General features: G+C 39.6%; 1 protein-coding gene across 11 annotated transcripts in view; it reads right to left on the reverse strand.

The window, feature by feature from the left end:
• Nlgn1 (neuroligin 1) overlaps positions 1-23,288 on the reverse strand; it is a 901,140-nt gene that overhangs the window by 673,382 nt on the left and 204,470 nt on the right. For 6 of the 11 annotated variants that reach the window (XM_031376456.1, XM_031376460.1, XM_031376458.1 and 3 more), the window contains one exon: positions 19,271-20,081. In XM_031376456.1, coding sequence (XP_031232316.1) covers positions 19,271-19,763 — 493 coding nt within the window. In that variant the 5' untranslated portion in view covers positions 19,764-20,081. Of the gene's footprint in view, positions 1-18,763; positions 18,824-19,270; positions 20,082-23,288 lie in introns of all 11 variants that reach the window. The other 5 variants (XM_031376453.1, XM_031376452.1, XM_031376454.1 and 2 more) reach the window with 1 other exon arrangement.

Genomic DNA, 23,288 nt, shown 5'->3' on the forward strand with positions numbered 1-23,288 from the left:
TGTATCAAGTGTTTAGGAATAGATACTCAATAGTTGTTTACAAAAAAGGAACGAAAAGAGTAAGAGTAAAATGAGAAAAAAATCTTTTCGTTTCCCCAAGTCTTGGAGCACCAGTAGCATTTCTCTCTGCTGCATACCTGCAAATGCTGAAATACTCCTTCTAGATAAGGGAACAGGTACTTCTCTGTGCTTATAAGATGATAACTTTAAAACTTTCAGCCACACTACCATGATCTCGGTGTGTTTCTAGTCCTAAAATTCCCTTCTTATCTAACAGGAAAAAAATGAATGAAATGCCAGCAGTCAAAACCGGAAACGTAACCCACTCAATAACTGCTAGGGCCAGTGCAAACTAAAAACAAAGAATCCCTTGTTAAAGCTAATATGAATTTCAAGACAATGGCTGGGGACTCTGAGGTTACTATTCTGCACTTAGGAACTACAATGATTGCACAGATTCTTGGCCCATGAAGCTAGCTGTGTGGGGAACGTAACACCTTGTTCCCTAACAGCTCTGCAATTATTTCCAGACACACCTGTAGGCCATTACATGGAGAAGTTTGTTTTGACTCCATATTGAGAATCCTGAGGTCAACAATGCCCATACTATGCCCCTCAAGCCACAGGTGTCCAGGAGTCCTTTTTAAACCTTAAAACCCACTGGCATATCTTACTACTTAGCAGATCCTGAATAACACATGGTTTCCAATCTCTGCCCAAAGTGCCCTACCTACAATGGAGTCTTATTGTCTATGTGCTTCTTTGAAGAAAAAGACAAATAGCCCTCACTGGAGACATCTACAGAGGAATGGTGAGTAATTCAACAAAAGGCTGAGTGTGAATGAATGGCATCCACCACAGGCCTTCACATGAGCTAGAACATACTGCGTACAAAGTCCCTTCTCAGATACCAAGATGGTTTTGCAGAAAAAGGAGCTTGCCACCAAGCCCAAGACCAGAATCTAGTCCTGGTGACACTCATACTGAAAAGACATAGCCAAGCCCCATCTATGGTCCTCTAATATATACAAGCTGGCCATAGCATATGGAACTTCACACACACACACACACACACACACACACACACACACATGCACATGCATGTGTACACAAAAATTCACCTACACGCATACTCATGTAGATACACAAAACATGTAAGTGTATACATACACAAACCCTCATACCCACACACACAAACACACACATGCACACACTCATGCACATGCGTGTGTACACATAAACTCACCTACACACACACACTCATGTAGACACACAAACATATGCATGTGAGTGCATATCCTCACACACACAAATCCTCATACACACACACACACACAAACACACACACACACACACACACACACATGCACAAACTTATGGACATCCACATGCTGTGGACTGTGAAGTAGCTATTCTATACTTAGAAATTACATTGATTACACAGATACTTGGCCCATGAAGCTGGCCTTATGGGGAATGTAACAACTTGTTCTCTAACAACTCTGCAATGTATTTCCAAAAACACCTGCAGGCCATTACATGATGAAGTCTGTTTTGACTCCGTATTGAGAACCCTGAGGTGAGTGTGTACACATACAAACCCATATATATGTACATACATGTACACACACTCAAAGTCACACACACAATATATATATATATATATATATATATATATATATATATTAAAAGAAAAAGTCTTTTGATGCACTGAGCTGAACTCTTTGATCATCTGGAAGAGCATTCAGCCCCTTCTTGTATGGTGCCCTACACTAAAATGGTCTGGTGAAACTGCAGCCAGACCTGTTATGGTATTAGATGGCAGGAAAAGGAGAAAGGAAAAAATAATAATTAAGATTAAGGGGTCTATTGGTCAGGTAACAAATATTGGAATCGATGAGAAGAATGAAATTTAAAATAGCAGGTCAGGAAAGAAAGTGAAGTGTCCAGCCGCATACAGGAAAATCAGTATGGCTGCACCATACATTAAACAAATGTATTGTTGGCATCCTGTATTAAAATATAAACTGCGAACAGCGGCAATAGGCTGGCTCTCACATGCAAGGCAGAGCGCCAAGAGCCTCTGCTGTTGGCAGCCACTAGGCCCCAAGGGCCTCCACAGAGGAGACCAGGTTCTATCTGTCAGCCACTGAGCCACTGAACACTGTTATTTCTTAGTTAAGGACCCTGGAGTTGGCTTTGAAACCTCCTCCATTTGAGAAGCACTGTACCATAAACAAACATTGATTGTAAAGTAGAAAGCACCAAGATTCACTGCATCTGGAGAGGGATAAATGGGGGGGTGTGGCTCAAAGAAATGCAGATTCCGGGAAATTCTAACAAAATACATTGATTGTTTGTCAATGAACACTTGACGGATCCCTCCTGAGTGCTGGGTATACGAGAGTAAGTGGGAGAAATGGTCCTCTGAGGCAAATAGAATAAGCAGAGTGAAATGTCACAAGGGTGGGGAGCAAGAGAACCAGGTTATGCTCATATAGTGATCAGCAAAAGCTGCTTGGACAAGGTCTAAAAGATTGAAAAGTCTGAGGAAGGCACAAAAACAGGAAAAAATTAAGGACTTTGGTGCAAAGGATGTACAAAGGCCCTGAGCTAGGAGCTGGTTTGGATTTATCAGAAGACAAGCAAGGTAAAAATGTATAGAGAAGGGAAAAATACATGGCAAGAGACCACAAAGATGTATAGGAATCAGTCTGCCAGATCTTAGATGCCTGGCACTAAGTGGCTCTGTTTTTTCTTTACTTCCACTCACTACCCACTCCCGGTCACCCCCACCTCCAATTCTTCCTCCATTTCCCCTCTTCTACTCTTAGTGGGTGGGGCCCCTGGATTTCCCCCACCCTGGCACTTCAAGTCTCTGCAAAGCTAGGTGCTTTCTCTCCCCTTGACAAAGCAGCCCAGCTAGAAGAACATATCCCACATACAGGCAACAGCTTTTGGGATAGCCCTTGCTCCAGTTGCCCAATGCCTACATGAAAACCAAGTGCACATCTGCTACATATGTGTGGGGAAGACTTGGGGAAGACTAGGACCAGTCCCTGTATGTCCTTTGGTTGGTGGTTCAGTCTCTGAAAGCCCCAAGGGTCAAAATTAGTTGAATTTTTTGATCTTCCTGTGGAATTCCTATCCCCTTCAGGGCCTGTATCCTTGTGTCTCTGTTATTTTAAAAGCATCAAGGAATCCTCAAAGGAATTAAGGCAAAAAAAATTATGATTGATTTCATAGTTTAAATAAATCTCTATGGAGGAGTCTTCAAGTACTGCTGTGGTATACAAAATAGCAAGGAAATGGAGTAAGGCTATGTGTCTGTCAACAATGGAGCAGACAAGGAAAACTTGGTATGTATATACAGTGGGAATTTCTTATTAGAATTTTCAAGAAGTGGATGGAACTGGGAAATATATGAAGTAAGGTAATCCAGGATCAGAAAGACAAAAACCTATCATTCTTTTATGTGGGCGATCTTAGAGTCTAATTCATTCATATATATATATGTATATATATACATATATATATAGTATATGTATGTGTGTGTGTGTATGTGTGTGTGTGTATGTGTATGTGTGTGTGTGTTTGTGTGTGTGCATTTAGGTAGGAGTGAATGTATGTAGAGACTAGGAAAGGAGAAAGTGGCCCATGAGACGGGGAATAAAGAGGCTTAAACCGCCACAAGCATAACAGAGCCATGTGATATGAGAGTGAAAGAGAAACACTGGAAATGGAAGTGTTTCAATGGAGATGTGAAGCAGAGATGGGGATAAAGTCAAGCGAAACTGAGTTTACAAAGGTGCTATAAGGAAATTTGCTAATTAAAATTTTAATTTTAAAATATCCATTCATATTTAAGGAAAGACAAATAGTTTAAAAATAGCTAAATGCGTAGTTGTGGGTTTGTGATGGGATTTAAGGGAAGAGAAGATGGAGGCTCTAGTTAAGGTGAAGGAATAGAGACGAAAGGGTGGACAATAGCGTGTGTGAGAGTCATCAGGTACCCTGAGGGTTAGAGGGTGCACACACATCCTGCATCTCCACCCAGAGGGGCCCCTCAGGAAGTGAGCTTGGGCCGCTGTAGCCTTAAAGTATGCAAACACCTCTTTTGGTTTTTTGTTTTGATTTTGTTTTTGTTTGTTTGGTTGGTTTGGTTTTCTTGGACGACTCTCCCCACAGACATCTGCTAGCCTTTTCACACACTGAGTTGTCAGTCCTGTGGCATTCTTCTTCTGAGTAATTTTGTGTTGAGATGCCCAGTGATAATGGCTTGTACAAGTGAGGGCCAGAGTTGGGTCCCCAGAACCCAACCTACTGGGTAAGTTACAGGCCAATGAGAAACAGCCTAAATATAGGTGGAAGGTATCTAATAAAGGGTACCTGAGATTTCCCTCAGGCCTCATCACACACATAAGCACACACACACATGTCCATCGATGTACACATGCACACACACACACACACACACACACACACACAGAAGTTACTTTCTTCATGAGCCTCTGATGGCCTCTTGCCTCCATCTCCAGTCCTCTTACCTCGTTTGCTCTCTCTCTCTGTGCTTCTCTCCCAAGGTAGAGAACCCTTTTGTAGGTAGCTATTGAAAGCACTTTTAACTCAGTGTCTTTGGGGATCAACCCAAGGCCTCCCCAGATGTGAAAAGGAACTGGAGAGGAACAGCTGTTCGTTAATGTCTGGAAGCCGCAGCCTACAGTCAGCAAAGCCGCAGCTGTAGTATCGGTAGCCGGAGTGCTTGGAGCTTTATAGAAATGGCCACAGGTATGGGACAGAGCGTTCTAAAAATGGATGGATTTAAAGTTTTAAACCTCTGCCTCCTGGCAGAGGAAGTAAGGCAGGCTCAGGCAGGCAGCGTTGATATAATTACAGTTTTCTTTCTGCCTGATGTGTTTTAGTCTGGTGTGCATATTTTGTGTTCCATCCACATTTAAAGATTTAATTAAATGTTTTGTTATTGGGAACACAGCGCTGAATATCAGAATCATTACTTTTTATTTTTTTCATTCTTCAAAAAAAGCTGCTTTCCCCTCATTTGGCTATTTTAATACATATTGAGATGACTATACTTGGGAATACTGACATGGGAATCAACACATTCTCTAAGGTCCTGGCACCACATGCTGCAAGAGGAGAGAAATACTCCCCGTCCCCTTGGCAATAGACCAGAGCTCTCTAATGACTTTCAAAATCTTCAAGGAAGATCAACCTATTACTTCAGTGCTTTGGTCAGTGGAGCACCATGGGACACTATAGGATATGGCTAAGAAAGGGGATGGGGAGAGGAAGGCAGAGAATCGAAGATCACCATGTATTCTCTGATGACTGTCAAAATCTCCAATACATCTTACTACAAATACTTGCTCACCCATGTTCATCTATTTGCTCTATTAAGAGTAGCCAGACCTGAAAACAGTCCAGATGCCCATCAACTGATGAATGGTTAATGAAACTGTAATACGCATAATGGAATATTATTCAGCTGTTAAGAAAAGTGAAATTTGCCGGGCGGTGGTGGCACACGCCTTTAATCCCAGCACTTGGGAGGCAGAGGCAGGCGGATTTCTGAGTTCGAGGCCAGCCTGGTCTACAGAGTGAATTCCAGGACAGCCAGGGCTACACAGAGAAACCCTGTCTCGAAAGAAAAAGAAAAAGAAAGAAGGAAAGAAAAGTGAAATTTGCTGGTAAATAGGCGGAGCCATCTGCAATCATTTTCAGTGAGGTAACTCAGACCAGAAGAACTACCAGTTTTCTTTTATTTGTGGATGCTAATTTGGTACTTCAGTTATGTGCATCTCAATCCAAATAGCTACAGAGGTCAGGTACTTAGCAAGAAGCCAGAGAGAAAGAGGGGAATCTTTCAGAAGATGAGATAGAATATAGTGTTATAAGGAAATAAAGGAAAAACTAAAAATCAGAGGACTAAATAGTGAAGGGGTTGGGAGAGAAGTATGAGGGAGGGAAGACGAGGAAGAGCAGTTAACACTAAATGCTTTCTGAAAAACCATATGGGAACATGTTACCGTTGGAAGCTTCTTAAAATATATACATATGTGAAAAGTATATAAACGGAATCACCATATAATGGGTGAGGAACTGCCCCAACCGGAAGCCTTATGCCACCAAGTAAGGCCATCCCTGTCAGGCATAAGCTACCAGGTCCCATAGAAAGCTCTCGCACACCAACCATAGGCTATCTTGCCAAGATTATCAGTCGCCCTCCACCACGTGACAGAAAGGCCCATTGCCGAAGACTCTCTCCCGTATCCAAGGAGATGGAGAAACTGAGTCAGTGTCCACCTAGAAGCTTAGCCCTCTGACGTAGCCTCCATGGTCCTAGAAGATGCTCTGACCTTTACTACAGGATGGAGAGAATCAATTATCAATACCATCCAGGCACACACCCTGTAACCTACAACAGCCACATGCCCACAAGATGGATTGGTAGAGAACGAGCACAAATCGTATGGAAGGAACGGGCAGCTTCCTTACTGAACCGAAGGCCCGCTCCTTGAGACAAAACCCATACCTAACACTGCTAGAGTGACCAAGAACCTGAGGAGAGATAGATCATAAACCTAGAAGAAAACCCGCTCCTCTTGCTCTGGTAAAGGGACGTCGCAATGACTCCTGGCGGCATGCCGCTCTCCCTGTAAATCAGCCCATCGCTGAGTCCTCCTCAGGAAAGCTTCTTCCTGCAACGTGTATTGATTGACACAGAAACCCACAAACTAACCAAGTGCACACAGTGAGAAGCTTTGGAGCACCCAGTCCTGCACGGGGTGTCTTTCTCACATCCCTCTACTCAAGTCTTGTGGATCTAGGCAGGAGAGGCCGTGTAAGAGCTGGAAATGAAGAGGTGAGTCCAAGAAGACAACAGCATCTAGGATGCAAGAACGCAAAGACGCAGTGGCAGCCTGCACAAGACCTTGCACACACGTTCTATCCAGATGAAATTACCAGCAGCTTGAGAAGGGCGAGTGCACACAAAATCATCTCGCTTGCCAAGATGTCATTTGCAATATACTTACTGGGAAAGGAAAACCGGTGTTTTCCAATGGAGAGAGTCTGGGCAGAGTTGGAGGAAGAGAAAGAATATGATCAAAATATATTGTATGAAAAAATTACATTAAAAAGTAAAATAAAAATCTCCAATGAATGATAACCTAAGGCCCCAGTAAATAGTCTATAATGTCTTTTATTTTTCTCTTTTCCTCTTAAAATGCGGTTGACTAAAACAAAGGATGGCCAGAAATCTCTACAAAATAAAAGCAAGGTGAAACCTCATCCCTGTATTTTCAGGTCTAGCTAATGAACAGTATTACACTTCTAAGTCGCGAAATCTACTTTAGTGTCCTATGAAAACAGAAGAAAAGATAGTGTGTCACTGTAGGAAAGCATTTTTCACATGAAGGGATGCCTGCTGATATCAGGACACTTTCAAAGTATGGTTGAATGTGGATGTCTTTGATGGTGCAACTTGGGGTATATCAAGCAAGGAACTGGCTGGCACATGGCTATCCCAAGAGGAACAGTCCAGAAGCTTCAGGCTCTAGAGAGTTTGTGAATTAAGGTGTCACCCAATGCATGGATTCTTCTCAAGAAAAGAGGAGATCTACACCTGAGGTCTGTAAACCTGACCTTCACCTTGCTGAGACAGATGGAGAGTCATAGAGGTGCTGAGAGGAATTTAGCTCTAAGAGAGACTTTATTATTTGCTTCTGGTGTGCCTCTTTGCTGAATATGATCAAAATCCCCCATAAAGATGCTCTGGGAGAGCACTGTGAAAGAGTATCCCTAAAGACTTGAGAACATAAGATTCTTTCACAAGAGAAGGAGGGGGAACCTGTTTACAGCATTGTCCCGAGGGCACGACAGCTGACAATTCCTCCCTTTTTGACACATCTATTGGAAGAGCTCTGTCTAAAAGGAAAGAAAGGCTCCTACTTCATTTCTTGGTTGAGGTGCAGCCAATTATGGTCACTGCTGATGAATCTGAATTTTCTTTCAGAAGCCTGCAATAGTTGTTGGAGTGACATATCTGCTGCTATCTCTTTTTATTGTTGTTTCAATCTGATTCTTTGTTTTTGTTTTTGCTTTTGTTTTTTGGGGGGTGGGATTCGAGACAGGGTTTCTCTGTGTAGCCCTGGCTGTTCTGGAACTCACTCTGTAGACCAGGCTGGCCTCGAACTCAGAAAGCCCCTACTTCTGTCTCCCAAATGCTGGGATTAAAAGAGTGGACCGCCACCGCCCGGCTCAATCTGATTTTTGTAACATTCTACATGCTTTAATGAAAATGATTGCCTGTCATTAGTATTCTCCAACACTATCAATACTCCACCTGCTAGATGAGTAAAGTTAGAGTAATCAAGTAACTAATTCTTATTATTTTAAAAGAACTTTTTTTTCAGTTTTCCAGTTGTAATGAATGAAGCAGAATTCAAAATTAGTATCACTACAATTTTACATTGTAGAATTTAAGTTTTGTTAAAACTATGTTAGCACATAAGCAACTATGTGAGTAAAATATTTACAAATCAAAAAAGCCAGTGGAAACCAGAAACATACTGACACACAAAGTCTAATACTTAATTACTTAACAGCATATAGAATACTACATGGTACCCTATCATGATAAAAAGAAAAGATAGCTTAAAACAAATTTAAAAACTTTAAGTTTTAATTTCCACAGGACCCTTCTTTCCTATGCCCAAAGTCATGTGACCTTACAGAAGTCACTTAATATGGATCACATTTTTCTTCACCTATATAGTAGTCATAGTGATCATATAATTTTCCATCAATCCTGGGAAACAGGTTATAAAAAACATTGTCCTGGATGTTTCCACAGAATTCAAGGCATCTGGGTACAGCAGCTAAGAAGGGTCAACAATAGGGCCACCTGAGCAAGACTTGCATAATGACCTAACCAGTTGACATTGCAGCATGGATGAGGCAAATTTCTCAAGGCCATACTTCTAGATATAGGCTACAGACCATTACTTAATGCTAAGGGAGAGAGAATTAGTTTTCTCCAGAGATGAACCCCTCTTACAGGTTATCTCATTTGCAGTGGTGACGTGGACATATGAACAACACTAAATGGACTCAGTAGGTAATTCATGCATGCCTGCATACATACATACATGTATGTGTATGCATATACATATAATTATCGGAGAGGTCACAAATTCAAATGAGAGTGGTGGAGGCATAGGAGAAGTTGGAATGGGGAGAAATAGGACTGGAAATGATGTATATATATATATATTACTCAGATATGAAATATGCTAAAATATTAAAAACCAGAATTTAAGTCATCTAGAACCTCAGACCACAACTTTTGTGTGCTGGATTGTCAACATGTGCAGATTAAATTCTTAACATACATACTTCCAAAAATAATCTCTCTGAAAACAGGGTAATGACAGTAATTTGTAATTTGTCAAGATGTAATTTGTCAAGATGAGATCATGAGCTTAATATCCAGTCCAGTGTGACCAATGCTATCATTAAGAAATAACAACTTAAGCATAAGAGATCAACAGTTAAGAGCACTTGCTGATCTTGAAGAGGAACCAGGTTCAGTTCTTAGCACACAGAGCAGCACACAGTCATCTTTAATTTTAGTTCCAGGGATCTCATGGCCTCTTTAGGCACCAGAGACAAATACGATACGCACATCAACACGAAAGCAAATACTCATATAACACAAACAGATATTAATATAAAGAATGCGAACACAGACATATTTGCAGGGATAACACTGTGTAGAGATATGGGCAAAAGGACATCTACTTTTCAAAGAGAGACCTCAAAAGATCTTTGGAAGATATTGAATCTTCTGGCATATTAATTTTAGACTTGTAAATTCCAAAACTATGAGGCAAAAAATAAATATATCCTTTTTTTATTTTCAATCCATGCAAGTTATGGCCCTCAATTAGTACAAGGAGGCAAAGCAATGCCGGGTAGGTATTATACAAGTGTAATAGAAGTGTCAACGAGATGAAGCCATCTCAGATTCAGATGGACCCTAAACCTCCTACTTGGAAGCCTCATAGAAAGATCACCTGACAAGAGCTGAAGGTCTTAAGACAGCAGAGATACAGACAGCACTGATGCCTCCTCATGGGACAAGATGCTGAACACAACTGTTGGCCTCCAGAATTGCAAAGAAGCAGGCATCTGCTGGACACAACTTTGTTGACTCCTGCCTTGACCTTCTGTTCGCCATCTTCAGATCTGTGATCCGGGTTGTTGCCGCAGATATAAGCAGTGGGTTCAGTGCTACATAAAGAAGTGTGTGCACTGGTGCAGGGTCATGTGAAAATAATCACTGCACAGAGGTACCATCATCCATGACCTCAAAGAAATGGTCTCAAAGAAATGGAAAGTACAACAATGTTTCCCATTATTGGGAGAAGGAAGGAAGAGAGAAATGGTGAAATACTGACAAAGCGAACCAAGTTACAGGTAAACACGGACAAAAAGCTCTGTGTGCTGCCCAATATGGTGATTACATGCTATCTATTTTAAAAAGATAGAAGAAAAGCATATGAGTGTTTGCATCATAAGTGATTAATATTTGATCATACATACACACACATATATATATGTATATAGTATATAACTATCTAATATCTATACCCAGTATCTCTAACATTTTACGTTTTATGGATCAATTAAAAATAAATTAACAAAGGGTTGTCTCAGTTGGTAATGTACTTGGCATTTTAATATGAATACATTCGTTTGATCCCCAGAAACCATGCAAAAATAGGCATGCCTGGTAGCACTCAAAATACCATGTGAGTCGGGGACATGAATACAGGAGTATTTATGTAGCTCATTGGACAATCAGCAGAGTGTACTCAGTAAGCTCTAGCTAGTGAGAGATGCTGTCTCAAAACATAAGATGAAAGAACAAAACACAGCACTGGAGGTCACTTATGCTCTTAACCCACATGCATACATAGACACACATGGGCACATGTGAACATGCAAACATGTGTATAGGTAGACGTTAAAATAAAAATTAAATTTAAATGAAATGATTTTAAACTCTGTTTTAAAAAATCAGCTTTTGTGATCACACGGCTGCTACAGGCTGCAGTAGCTGCACTGGGGCCTCTCAAGACTTTGTCACAGCCAATTGCTCTCTGAGATGTGTCAATGGAGCCCTATTCATAGCTGCTGAATTTTTAGCTATTGCCATGTTCCGAAGGATGAACAGTCATTATTTTCAATTGTGTGTCAACTGTGAACCCAATAGATAGCTTCAAACTCATGGTCATGCATATGGCCCTGATTAAAATCAGAGTCAGGAAAGAAAGGACAGGAAAAGAAAGGAGAGAAAAGATAAAAGAAAAAAAAGGAACGGAAAGGAAAGGAAAGGAAAGGAAAGGAAAGGAAAGGCATGGATTGAGAAAGGGAACTGTAGAGATGAGATCATGAGTTTAATATCCAGTCCAGTGTGACCAATGCTATAATTAAGAGATAACAATTCAAGCATAAGAGATGGATCAGCAGTTAAGAGCACTGGTAGGGGTAGCAGGAATTCAGAGAGGGTCAGAGTGGGCACACATAAAATGTATACATGCATAAAGTTGTGAAAAACCAGATTCAACACCTAAAATTAAAAAGAAGGCTAGAAAAAGGGAAGACAGAGAGAGATGGAAAGAAAGAAAGAAAAAGAAAGAAAGAAAGAAAGGGAGAATGGAAGAAAGAAAGGGAGAAAGGAAGAAAGAAAGGAAGAAGGAAGACATTTGTTTTATTTTGGTTTTCTATCTTCTTGGGTTTTTTGTTACTTTGTTTTTATTTTCATTTTATCCTGAGAGAAAGAGAAAGGAAGAACATGAAATTGGATAGGTTCAGAGGGAAAGAAAATCTGGGAGAAGTTGTGGAGGAGAAAATATGATCAAAATATACACCATAAGAAAGTTAAGTCAAAAAAAAAAAAGAAGGAAGAGAAACTTTGCTTCTTTTATTTAGAAACCCCAGGAAGAAAGAAAAGGAGTAATAAACATAAGAAGATCACTTAAGAGAAAGTACTAACCACAACTGCAGTGGTGGCCAGAACAGACTCAGATGTTCACTGTGGGGAGAACAGCTGAGCAGCCTGGGAAAGGGACACATCAGGAGTCACCCTGCTCAGCAGAAAGGGATGGCATCTAGATTGGATTTATTTGGGGACGTAACTCTTTTTGCTGGTGATATATGTCTTCAAATTTTTGAATTTCAAGCCTAGTTTCTATAAAAGAAAACAAAACAAAACAAAAAACAACTTTCTACAGAAAAAGTGACCAACAATGGCCTTTAATCACCTATTTCAGGAAGCCTGACATGTCTGTCAGTAAGCAATGGATAACTGACGTTCTCTGAAGATGTCACAGAAGAGTTCCAATGGCTGCCTTTCAGCTTTCAGAAAGCTTATCCAAGACTGACTCAAATATGGAATCGAACTTATGACTCAAAGGTTAATTTTCATTAAATTACTAACAGTGAATGAATCAGAGGTTGTATTTAATTATTTTGACACTGGATAGCTTTATAGTAGCAAACTGGCCAACAATATTATTTTCTATTTGATGTATAATCCCCAAAGCAAAGGACGATTGCTGCTGTCACTGGCGTTTCTGTTGCTTTGAGTCCCTTCATTCTGAAGAAATCACCTCAAAGGAAACATGGCTGGTTGACTGTGAAAACATCATGACTCTCTGGTCAAGATTTTGAGCTCTGCCATTCTCCACTGGGATAAAAAATGTCACAACATTGTGGTAATATTAAATATATAAATAAGGCCAAAAGTGTACATCGTGGGACCATCTTGTCAATGTTAATTCTCTCTGCCTTTCCCATGCCATCACACTTCAATTAGAATAGAGAAAAGCCAGAAGAGTATCAATCCCACTCATATGCTCTGTTACCCATGCAGTCATATCATGTTTCTCCACTTTACCATGTTATCCTAAATGACAAATGCACATTCTTTTAGTGCAACCTTTCCAATGACACTTCCATATCCCCCTTTTCAGTGATTCATTAATACTAGTCCAGAAATTCTACAATCTTCCCTGTGCATTAAAGTTATTTGTATATCTACTATATCCAAGTAATTCTTCCTCAATCTTAATCTAGTTATAAAATTAACTCTGTTTTCAAAACTCCCTAAAACAACTATGTGTGCTCAAGCCCTCATATCCTCCTCCCACTCTCTTTATTTGGTGCTCACTGTAAGATAGCATTACTCCACAGAGACTCAGTTGTGGAGCTGATGTGGACATGTGTGGATTTTCTTACATTTCTTAGCTTAGCCAGCAACAACAACAGAACTTTGATTTGCTTCTCCCTGTGTTCTATCACTTCAATGCTTCCCCTATGTCACCTGTTAAAGACTTCTTTCTCATCAGCCTCTGGTACTGTTAGTAGGCACTAAAGACTTCAGGAGGTGGGGTGTGGTAGAAGGAGGGGCCTAGTCATGAAAGAAATACTGGCATTGTTTCTCAGACACCTGAGTGTGCATGTTTTCTTTCTCACACTCCTCAATAATGTACCACTTTACCACAGACCAGGCAGAGGGACCAAGGAACCATGGATCAAAACCATGAGCTAAAATAAAACTTTTCCTCAATGTGATTATGAGATAATTTGTTATAAGAATGAAAAGTTGATTAACCCAGCTCTCAGCCAACATACATTTTTGTCTGTCTTCTTTATGTTGGAATATTTCTGTAAATTGGACATTGGAGTCTTTGTTTCTCTCTTTTATTGGCTTCCTCTACCATATTTAATATAGGAATTCTAAAAAATCTCAGCATATATCCCTTTTATAAAAATGGTCCATGCTGTTGGTTCAGAAGACTGGTTCCTTGATGTTTACCTGTGCATGAGTAACGATCAACTTTAATTTATGGTGGCCGGAACCAAACAGCATCTTCCTACTATGCTAAGCCCCTAACAATTCTGTATTCTTCCTTTTCCATAATATATGATAGGATATAGAATATCCTGTAGGGTGAGGTCAGGATTTGGTCACAACCTATAAGAAATTTACCGATAAATATGATCTTCAGCACATAACGGAGCTCTAATTTCCGTTGTTCTCCTCCTGTTCTGAGTAGGTAACTTTCAGGTCTAGTGGTTTCTTTTGTGCTCTCTACATCTCTATATTCTCTTACCAGCCTCTCTCAATGTGTCAACTATTCTGTCTTTTAAAATTGAGTCCAAACTTCTTAAATATCAATGCTTTTCTCCATTAACCCTCCCTCATATGGGCTCTCCAAACTCTTCAGGAAATATACAAGACAGATCCCTAGCTTTAGGTCAAATAGCATCCTTTAAAACAAAATGACTTCATCCTACACATCCACAGAGCTTCTCCTTATTATTCTGTTTCTTCTTTCCCCTTAACTCCTATTAAAGTAAAGTGAAATTTTTCAATAGCTGAGTCCAAGTAAGAAATTGTTTTTCTATGGACTAATGATATCTATGAACTTAGGACAATAATTCCTACACAGTCAGCAATCAATACATACTTGTTAAATGAATGAAGGATTTAGAAATATGGATCCAGAAGGCATATGATTTTGGACTATAAGTCTTACTAAAGTCCTGAAAAATCAAAGGTGATAGCAATTGATTTAACCCCTATGGTAAACAGCCAACCAAAGAAACCCTAAAATTGCTAGAGATGTTTTTGGTTGCATTGTAGATGACCGCAAGAAAACCCTGCAAACAAAGAACTCAAATACATTTGAAAACAGGAACATGCTTAAGCCGTAAGGAATCACAACAGAGTCATCTATAAAGATGTCCCCGTAATGAAAAGGAGGAGAAATGAAGTGAATACACAAAATATCACAACTAGGAAAATAAAATTCTGTATTCATCTCCAGAGAGCTATGGAGAATAAGATTCAACTTCCAGAAGAATGCAAGGGGCTGCATAGCCTCAGAATCAGGAGCCAATCAATTTGTTTGCAGACTCTAGTCTCCTGTTCCTTCTTCATGTGTTTACTGCCTGATATTTGACCACCTCGCTGTTTGTTAGCAAGTCTCACAGGCAGAAACCTAGAAACACAGGGAAACTAAAGGGAGTTTAAAAACTACCTCTGCGTAGCTTTCGAGGGGAATATATTGGATATCAGCCTTGGCAGTAAAATCTTAAATAGATGAAAGAGTATTACCAGATGAGGAGGAGATGAGTAGGACTGAGAGAGAACTGGGAAAGGGACATGAGAGAGACCTAAATATGTAGTGGTACAAGTGTGAAAAGGGTAAAAGAACAAAGTTAACAAAAACTCTAAAAAAAAAAAAAAACCACAGCAACAATAAAGGCAACGAAGACGTTATTAGAATGGGCGGTGCTGGACATGCTTTTGCAAGTAAGTTGTTTATACTAGCTTGATCAAATTCTGTTGATTTAAGGTCTGAATTTGTGAAAAACATTGTGAGTGGATAGAATTTTATTTTCTGGATATGTTTGAATATGCAAGAAAGAAAAAATTAAAAGAGAAGGAGGGGAAGGGAAAGGAAGGGACATGGAAGCAGATGATCAGCTCTGGAAATCAAAATTGACTAGATTCATTGGCTCATGAGGTCAGGAGACGCCTCTGTCTTACCAGGAAGGATTACAGACAGAGGCCATGACGCCTGGCTTTTCTATGCTGCTTAGAGACTGACTCCAGATCTTTGTGCTTATATTACTTTACTAACTGAGCCACGTTTCCCGCACAGAGAGAGGTTCAACTTAACCTAACTCTATCTAGTAAGTGCTATGGGCAAGAACTATGCTATCATTTTCTCATAATGTTGTTGTAATGATTAAATGGCTAAACTATGAAACCACCTGATCCTCTCCACACGCCAAATCCCACCTTCTATGTCACTAATGTGTCCAAGTGGTCTGCAGCAGCATCTCATTTTAATAATTTATTTTTCTCTTCAATTTTTAAATTGACAGAACTCTGAATGCAATGTCTAGAATATCTAGAAAGCAATTAACATATAGTTAAAACTATCATGGGACATATATAAAAAGATACATTAAAATATGCAACAGAGACTTGTTTTAAAACAAAAGGAAGCCCTTTGATGTTATTCTTTAAATGTGTTTTCTAACTTCAAATGCAGAGGAGAGTGTAGCAAAAAGGTATTTTAAAAATATAACGTGACATCTCCTGGAGGGAGAAATTTTTCTTCCTTTTGTACAGATCAAAGAAAAGAAAATGTGTTGTTCTTTCAAAGTCACTTGAATGTAAGCTCTCTGAGAAGAGAATGCTCTGTCCCCCTCATTTATTACTGACTCACTTGATTACTACATCTTTATAATTGGCAATTAAGAAATAGTTCTGAGTGAATACAATATGCCCAGACTATAGTGGGATGGGCGCAAAATCCAGGCCCATCTGCCTCTGCAAGTGAGGCCATACATTCTAAAGAAAAGAGGTAAGTAATGGCAAGACAAAAGCTAGCAACTGGGCCAAGAATAACACAACTGTTACCTAGTCTCTGAACCACTGTGGAAGACCCTCTACAACACTGCTCGAGAACTCGGAGTCCACATGAAGGGTAGATTTAATGCATTCATTAATAGTTAAGAAATTACTAGTAATTTCTTAAAACAGAACGATATTTACTTCTCTTTCTCCCTTTTCACTTCTTTGTTCTGTAGTTTCTTGGGGCAGGGTACATAGAACACAGGCTAGCCTCCCGTTTATTGTATACCTGCAGCTGTATTTGAAAACTATAACTTCCTGCTCTGCCTCTATCACCCAAGTGCTGGGAGACCAGGAGCTTGTCAACATATGCACTTTTATAATTTTCATAAATTGACTAAAATAAACCTTTCATTGTAGAAACTAAACATAAAACTAAAAGTTTAGGGAAACTTTTCATTACTTCATTAAGAGTCAAATATGTTAGTTTGTATTTTTATAACATAATAGTAGTATAGAATATTACACTTAAATTATCAGTTATTCAGACTTAGGGTAATAAATCACCAACTAAAAGGGAGCAGGTCTTCTTTAATTATAAGATATGTTAGGTTCCTAGGTAAAAGGATTGTTAAATAGTGCTTAATTAGCACTGCATAATAGCAGCACACAGTCAGTGGGCATCTGTAGACATTGTCCCAATCTAATTATAAATTAGCTCAAAGGTTGCCAAAGTAAACAGGCCAGCCTCCACAACTCTTTGCCAACTCTCTGATAAGCATGTAGAACCAACAAACCAAGGAATAGAGAAAAAGAATTTACGACTAAGCCTATTTTTCTTGATTAAGTCCTACGAGAAGAAAGGTCATTTTCTTGCTTACTCTTTTACCGTTTGGAGCCCTTATCTTTCTTTTCTTAGTCACACTTATTTTTATGCATTATGCTCTACTTATGCATTCTTCAACAGTATCTTTATTTATGACTTTGTGAATCAACAGCTTTGTGATAGGAGGCGAAAGTCACTTAGCTAATTACACATGCTTGATAAGCTGCATAATAATAACCGCCACAGTATTATACATAAGTTGAAGGCGTGTAAACCACTCTCAATTGAAAATTCAAAGAATACTTTTCTTTAGTCATTTCAAAGCACTCTTGTTTCCTCCACACAGCTTCTTAAGCATACTATGATTTGACCCAAACTATGGCCTTAAATTTTTAAAAATAAAGGCCAAACTGTATGTCCCCCAAGCAACTGAAAGCAAGTACTTCTGATGAAAGGTTGATAAATTTGTTAACCTAAGTATCTTCCCTATAATGCAATCCCATAAAACAGAATCATTTAGACACTCCCTCCCCCACAAAGATGCCATAATGAAGTCTGACCCATGCATGGAGAGATGGGATACACAACACTGGAATATTAATATGATTTCTGTAGGAAGATTGAAATTTCTATCAAGTTATGAATAAGGTCAAAATAACACTTAGAAGATTTACTGCCTTAGAAAATCATACACTCCTATGAGTGATTTACTGGCTGTTATATAAAAACAGAGTGTGGACATGCTGCATTTCAATGCGAGCTTGCAGCTGTCAGTGTCTACATTTGCTCAATCTGGCTAGAGGATGATTTGAAGGTTGATTTAATTGTAGCTTCTGAATCACGTTCTCCCCATATTTTAAATTGTTTAACGTAAATATATAAATGTTAAAGACATTTGGAGACTGTAAATATTTCACATAAAGAACAAAATATCTAATTTTTCTTTTTCTAGAAGAGTAACTAAAAATAAAAACGACTCTTGAGGGAAAAAAAATCACCATTACCCAGTAATAGAAACTGCCCCGTAGCTGTAGCCATTTTACCCTTATGGTCAGAAAGTCCATACAGTATGCAGGATGATCTAAGAATATACACCAACATAAAACAAAGGTTTTGACTGAACTGATTATTTTGAAGAAGGCCGCACATTTTTACATGTTCAGGAAGACTACAGGGACCAATACTGACCATCTGTAAAGGCAGTCCTGTTTGGGTTCATTAGGCAGCATAAAAGTCAGGTTTTTTTTCTTTATGAGGAAAGTCTTGGCAAAAATCACATTCATGGGGCCACTGCCCATAGGAGAAGACAGGTGCCAGCAAGGAGCTCTCCCAGGATTGTCTTGTGCTGGCTCTCCTGACCCCATCATTCACCTAACACTCACTCCTCAGCATCAGCAAGCAAGTCATCCTTTGGGAGAGTATCCTTCTTCCTCTGTAAACTTAGACATCGTTTTCATTTTCACTTTCATACATACCTCCTTTTCTACATATTTTCTTGCCGGGTTTTCTGGCACATTCCTTGGATATTCTTTTTACTGAAAAATGAATAGAAGACTAGAAAATAACATGGCGCTCTATCACAGACCGCCGGAACATGCAACACCACTAGCTAACTTAGTGTACACTCCTGCTTTTACTGAGCGCTAAGGAGCCCCAATTCCTTGAGCCTGCACATGCAATGAGGAAAACGTTGATGCATCTTCTCAGGAGTCATTTGGTAGGAAATGGAAATTAGGAGCCCATTTCTACCTAAATATACGTGCTGTGGAAGAAAGAAAATGAGTAGGCACAGTGAAAAAATAAGAACAGATACACTGACACACAAAAAAAACAAAAAGGAGCAGCATGCAAGCATGTAAAATATGTCTACATGCCAACAGGAAAAGCCATGCATACTACCAGTACATGTGAATTAATATTGTTAGAACTTAGAATAGAAAAATAAATACACATATCTCCCTGGGTTCCTGCAATGAACTCACCATCTTCAGTTGGGACATAGATGTTTAAGTATAGACAGTCTTCACTCTGGTCTTGCACATAGGATGAAACCACATCCAAGTTATTGGTGAACCATACAGGAAGCATAACTTCAGGCAATCTGCCATCAATGATATTCTGGGGACACACAGGAGCAAACTGAGTGGCATTCCGGATATCAGACCAGGGAGACGGTGGTTCTGGAGGCTGAAAACGATGTTCTCCTGTTGGCGGAGCGGCATATGGAACCCCAAGAAACTGAATGACAGGCCCCAAAATTTCATTATTGAGTTCTTTCTTAATTCCCCTTATCTTGCCGAAGTTAGTAGTAACCAATGGGTCTACATCATCCAACTTTTGAGAGAGGACGTGAAAAGTCTGTAGCAAGCATCCCAACAAACAGAGAGTCAGCGACGCACCCGATCCCCTGTGGACCACACATGCCATCATGGCTCTCCAAACATAATTTGGCCACGTGCATCTGGGAAGTGCCATGGTCCCACATTAGTTGTCTGTTTATCTGCTACAGTGAGGCAAATATGTTTGTATCCACTGGAGAAAGATGAAATGATGGATGAAGGCAGCTCCAGTTTCTCAAATCTGAGCTCGTGAAGGAACGCTCAAAGCACTCTTCATGCAGTAAGTAGCTCCCATTGATTTCACACAGACGGATGCCGCATCTTCAATCATCACTATTCATCAGAACATCCCCTATTGACCATTCTGTTTCCGATAGTAGCAATGTGGTGAGAGTGGCCATTGATGTAGATTTCCCTCGTATAAATCAAATCCAGTTAGCTGTGGGTCTATATTCTAGAGAGAACAAAATGAAATAGATCATTAGTGAAAACAAGTTAACAGACGAAGTGACAACTAGATGTTTTACAATGAGAGTGGCGAGAGCTGGGCAAGTTGAACGTCACCAAGAGGTCACGGCTTGAAGTAAAACGACAGGTACAGTAGTTACCATAGGTTACTGAGCCGCTCCCGACTGAATATACAAACACTGATGTAGAGACAGACTTTGTCAAATACACACGTCTTCAAGCATTGTATGCTACCATGTCTTTTCAGCGCTGTAGGTTATACATGAAAATTTCTTCCTTATTGATAATTTAATAATTTCAATTAGCTAGAGAACCAATCAACAAACCTACTCAGAATCAGCATCCCATAAGCAGACCCCACAGACTCCTATTTTGAAAATTGTCAGTATACGAATGGAAGATCAAGATGTTAGAATGATTATATGTATTGAAAAATAAATAAAAGGAAGTAACCAAATCCATATTGATGAATAATGAGAACAAATATATTTAAATCCTGCCTAGATGTGAGTTCAGGTTCCTTGCCATTTCTCAATTTTGCAGAAAATATCATTTACAGAAAGTTTCTTTAAACTTAACATCAAAAATTTAGCAGGGAAAATGCTATGATACAGCACATGTAAAAGAGAAAGAAATTGCCATCTTTTTTATAGACTGAAGATATTTCCCCATCTAACTATAAGTTTCAGCTCACAATGAATTTACAATGTGTAAATAAAATTTTGAGTAAAAGTCAATATGTTTTAAATTGCAAATTTTGTTCTCACTATTTGTGAGAGATCAAAGGAAGAATACAAAAGAAGCAGGGCAATTTAAAAGAACAATCACACCTAATTGTGACATCTTGCATATTAACACTCATCAAACATCCCATGCTGTTTATTCAGTGCAATTGAAAATGCATCCAAACAAGCCCTAATACTCAGCTACTCAGCGCAATGCAATCTGCAGGCTCATCTTGCACCGACTGTCAGAGCATGCAGCTCTGCAAACTTGTCTTTTAGTGCTCAAGCCTCCTTTTAAATTGCTTACTTTGGAAATAAGAGTGTTGATTTGTATTAGAGATGGTTCTATCCTGTCATAGTAGAAGAAGATCCCTGAGGAAGTGCTGGTCTGGCAGTGATACTGCCTGACTTTGTGTTATTTTAAAGGAGTCTGTAAAACTATTTAGGGCAGTAGGAGATTTGTTTGTGAGGCTGATTCTCCTTTGCTTCTCAACAATCCACCACTGGAGAAAATAAGACGATAAATGTCTTTCTTCAAGGGTATTCCAGTCTGGGTTAATTCCCCTACTTTAACTGTAAAAGCCCATTAACAAACAAAAGGTAAGCTTAGACCCTTCCTCCACATGCCCCAGAATTCCTGCATTGACGGAAGATTTAGCAACAGCAGCTCATGTCTGTAAAGAGTGTATTATGGCAATGTGCTCTCTGAATCACGGCTGTAAAGAATGTATTTTACCCATGTTTGCTTTGAATCTTGGGGGTTCACAGTGGGGCTGAGTCCTGTTTGACTTTTGGGGTTAAGAGGTACTATTCTGACAGATAAAGAAGAATCACCACGGGAGGCCAGGAACCACTTACTTAACCATTTCCCTGAGCATCATTTTCAATTACTGCGATTTCCGGACATTCTCCTCCAGGAGATTGGTATCTCATTAATAGGCTAAGATAGTGGTTGGGTTATTAACAAAATAACACTCCCCCTTGCACTTACAAGCTTTTACCCTCCTTAATTGTGTTAAGATAAAACTGACTCTGGGTTTCCATTGATATGTTGTTTTAATAGAATATTGGAAGAATCAGAAATCTGCATAGCATAGAGAATTTTCTAATTTTCCTGAGTTTTGTTCCAGTGGTTCCCCAAAATATCCCATGTTACATGTGTGCAATTATGAAGAAATATAGTATCGATCTAAAATTATTTTCTAGCCATAAGTATTCTAATAATCTTTTCGTTCAGGTAATGTAAAAAAAAAAAAAAAAAAAAAAACCTGGTTTGTCTTAGTGAGATATTTGAAAGTAATATGCTTTTAAAAGATACTCATTTTGAAGTTTTATTTTTTTTATTATTAACGTTTCTTAAGTGGATGTCAAGCTCTTAGGTTTAGTACATTTACATTTTATTCAGTACAATCCTTTGAAAATGGGCTCAACTCACAGACAATCAAGCTTCCAAAGGTTAAATATGTTGGCTAGCATCTGTGCTTATCAATAGAAGAGCCAGAGTTCATGGCCATCTGATGTAAAACCTGGCCTCCTGACCATTTCTTCTGTACTATTTTCAATTTGTAATTATTTATGGAAACTCATTGTGGGACTATAAAGTTGGCACAGTAGGTAAAGTGCACACCATGCAAATATTAGGGCCCAAGTCTGGAGACCCAAGTCTGGAATGCACTGTAACTCTTAAGGATGGAAAGGCAGAGTCAAAAGAGTCCCTGGGGCTCATTGGCTAGCTAGCTAGACTAACTGAATTAATCTTAGCTTCAGTGAGAGATTCTGCCTCAAAAATAAAGGAGAGGACAAGGGAGGAAGATAACCAACAACCAGCCTCCTTATACTCATGCATATAAATATGTACACACACACAACACCACCACACACACACACACACACACAACACCACCACACATACACACACACACCACCACCACACATACACACACACAACACCACCACACATACACACACACAACACCACCACACATACACACACACACACAACACACCACCACCACCAACACCAACACCAACACACACACACCATACACACAACACCACCACACATACACACACACACAACACCACCACACATACACACACACACCACCACACATACACACACACAACACCACCACACATACACACACACACACAACACACCACCACCACCAACACCAACACACACACACCATACACACACATACACACCACCACCACCACCACCACGAACAACACACACACACACACACACACACATACAATACTACCACACATACATACACACACACAACAACAACAACAACAACACACACACACATACCACCACTACCACCACCACCAACACACACACACACAACACCACACACACACACACACAAACACACCACCACCACCACCACGAACAACACACACATACACACACACACACACACATACAATACTACCACACATACATACACACACACAAC

This window comes from Mastomys coucha, unplaced genomic scaffold, assembly GCF_008632895.1.
Source record: "Mastomys coucha isolate ucsf_1 unplaced genomic scaffold, UCSF_Mcou_1 pScaffold17, whole genome shotgun sequence".
In the NCBI taxonomy this organism is placed as follows: Eukaryota; Metazoa; Chordata; class Mammalia; order Rodentia; family Muridae; genus Mastomys; species Mastomys coucha.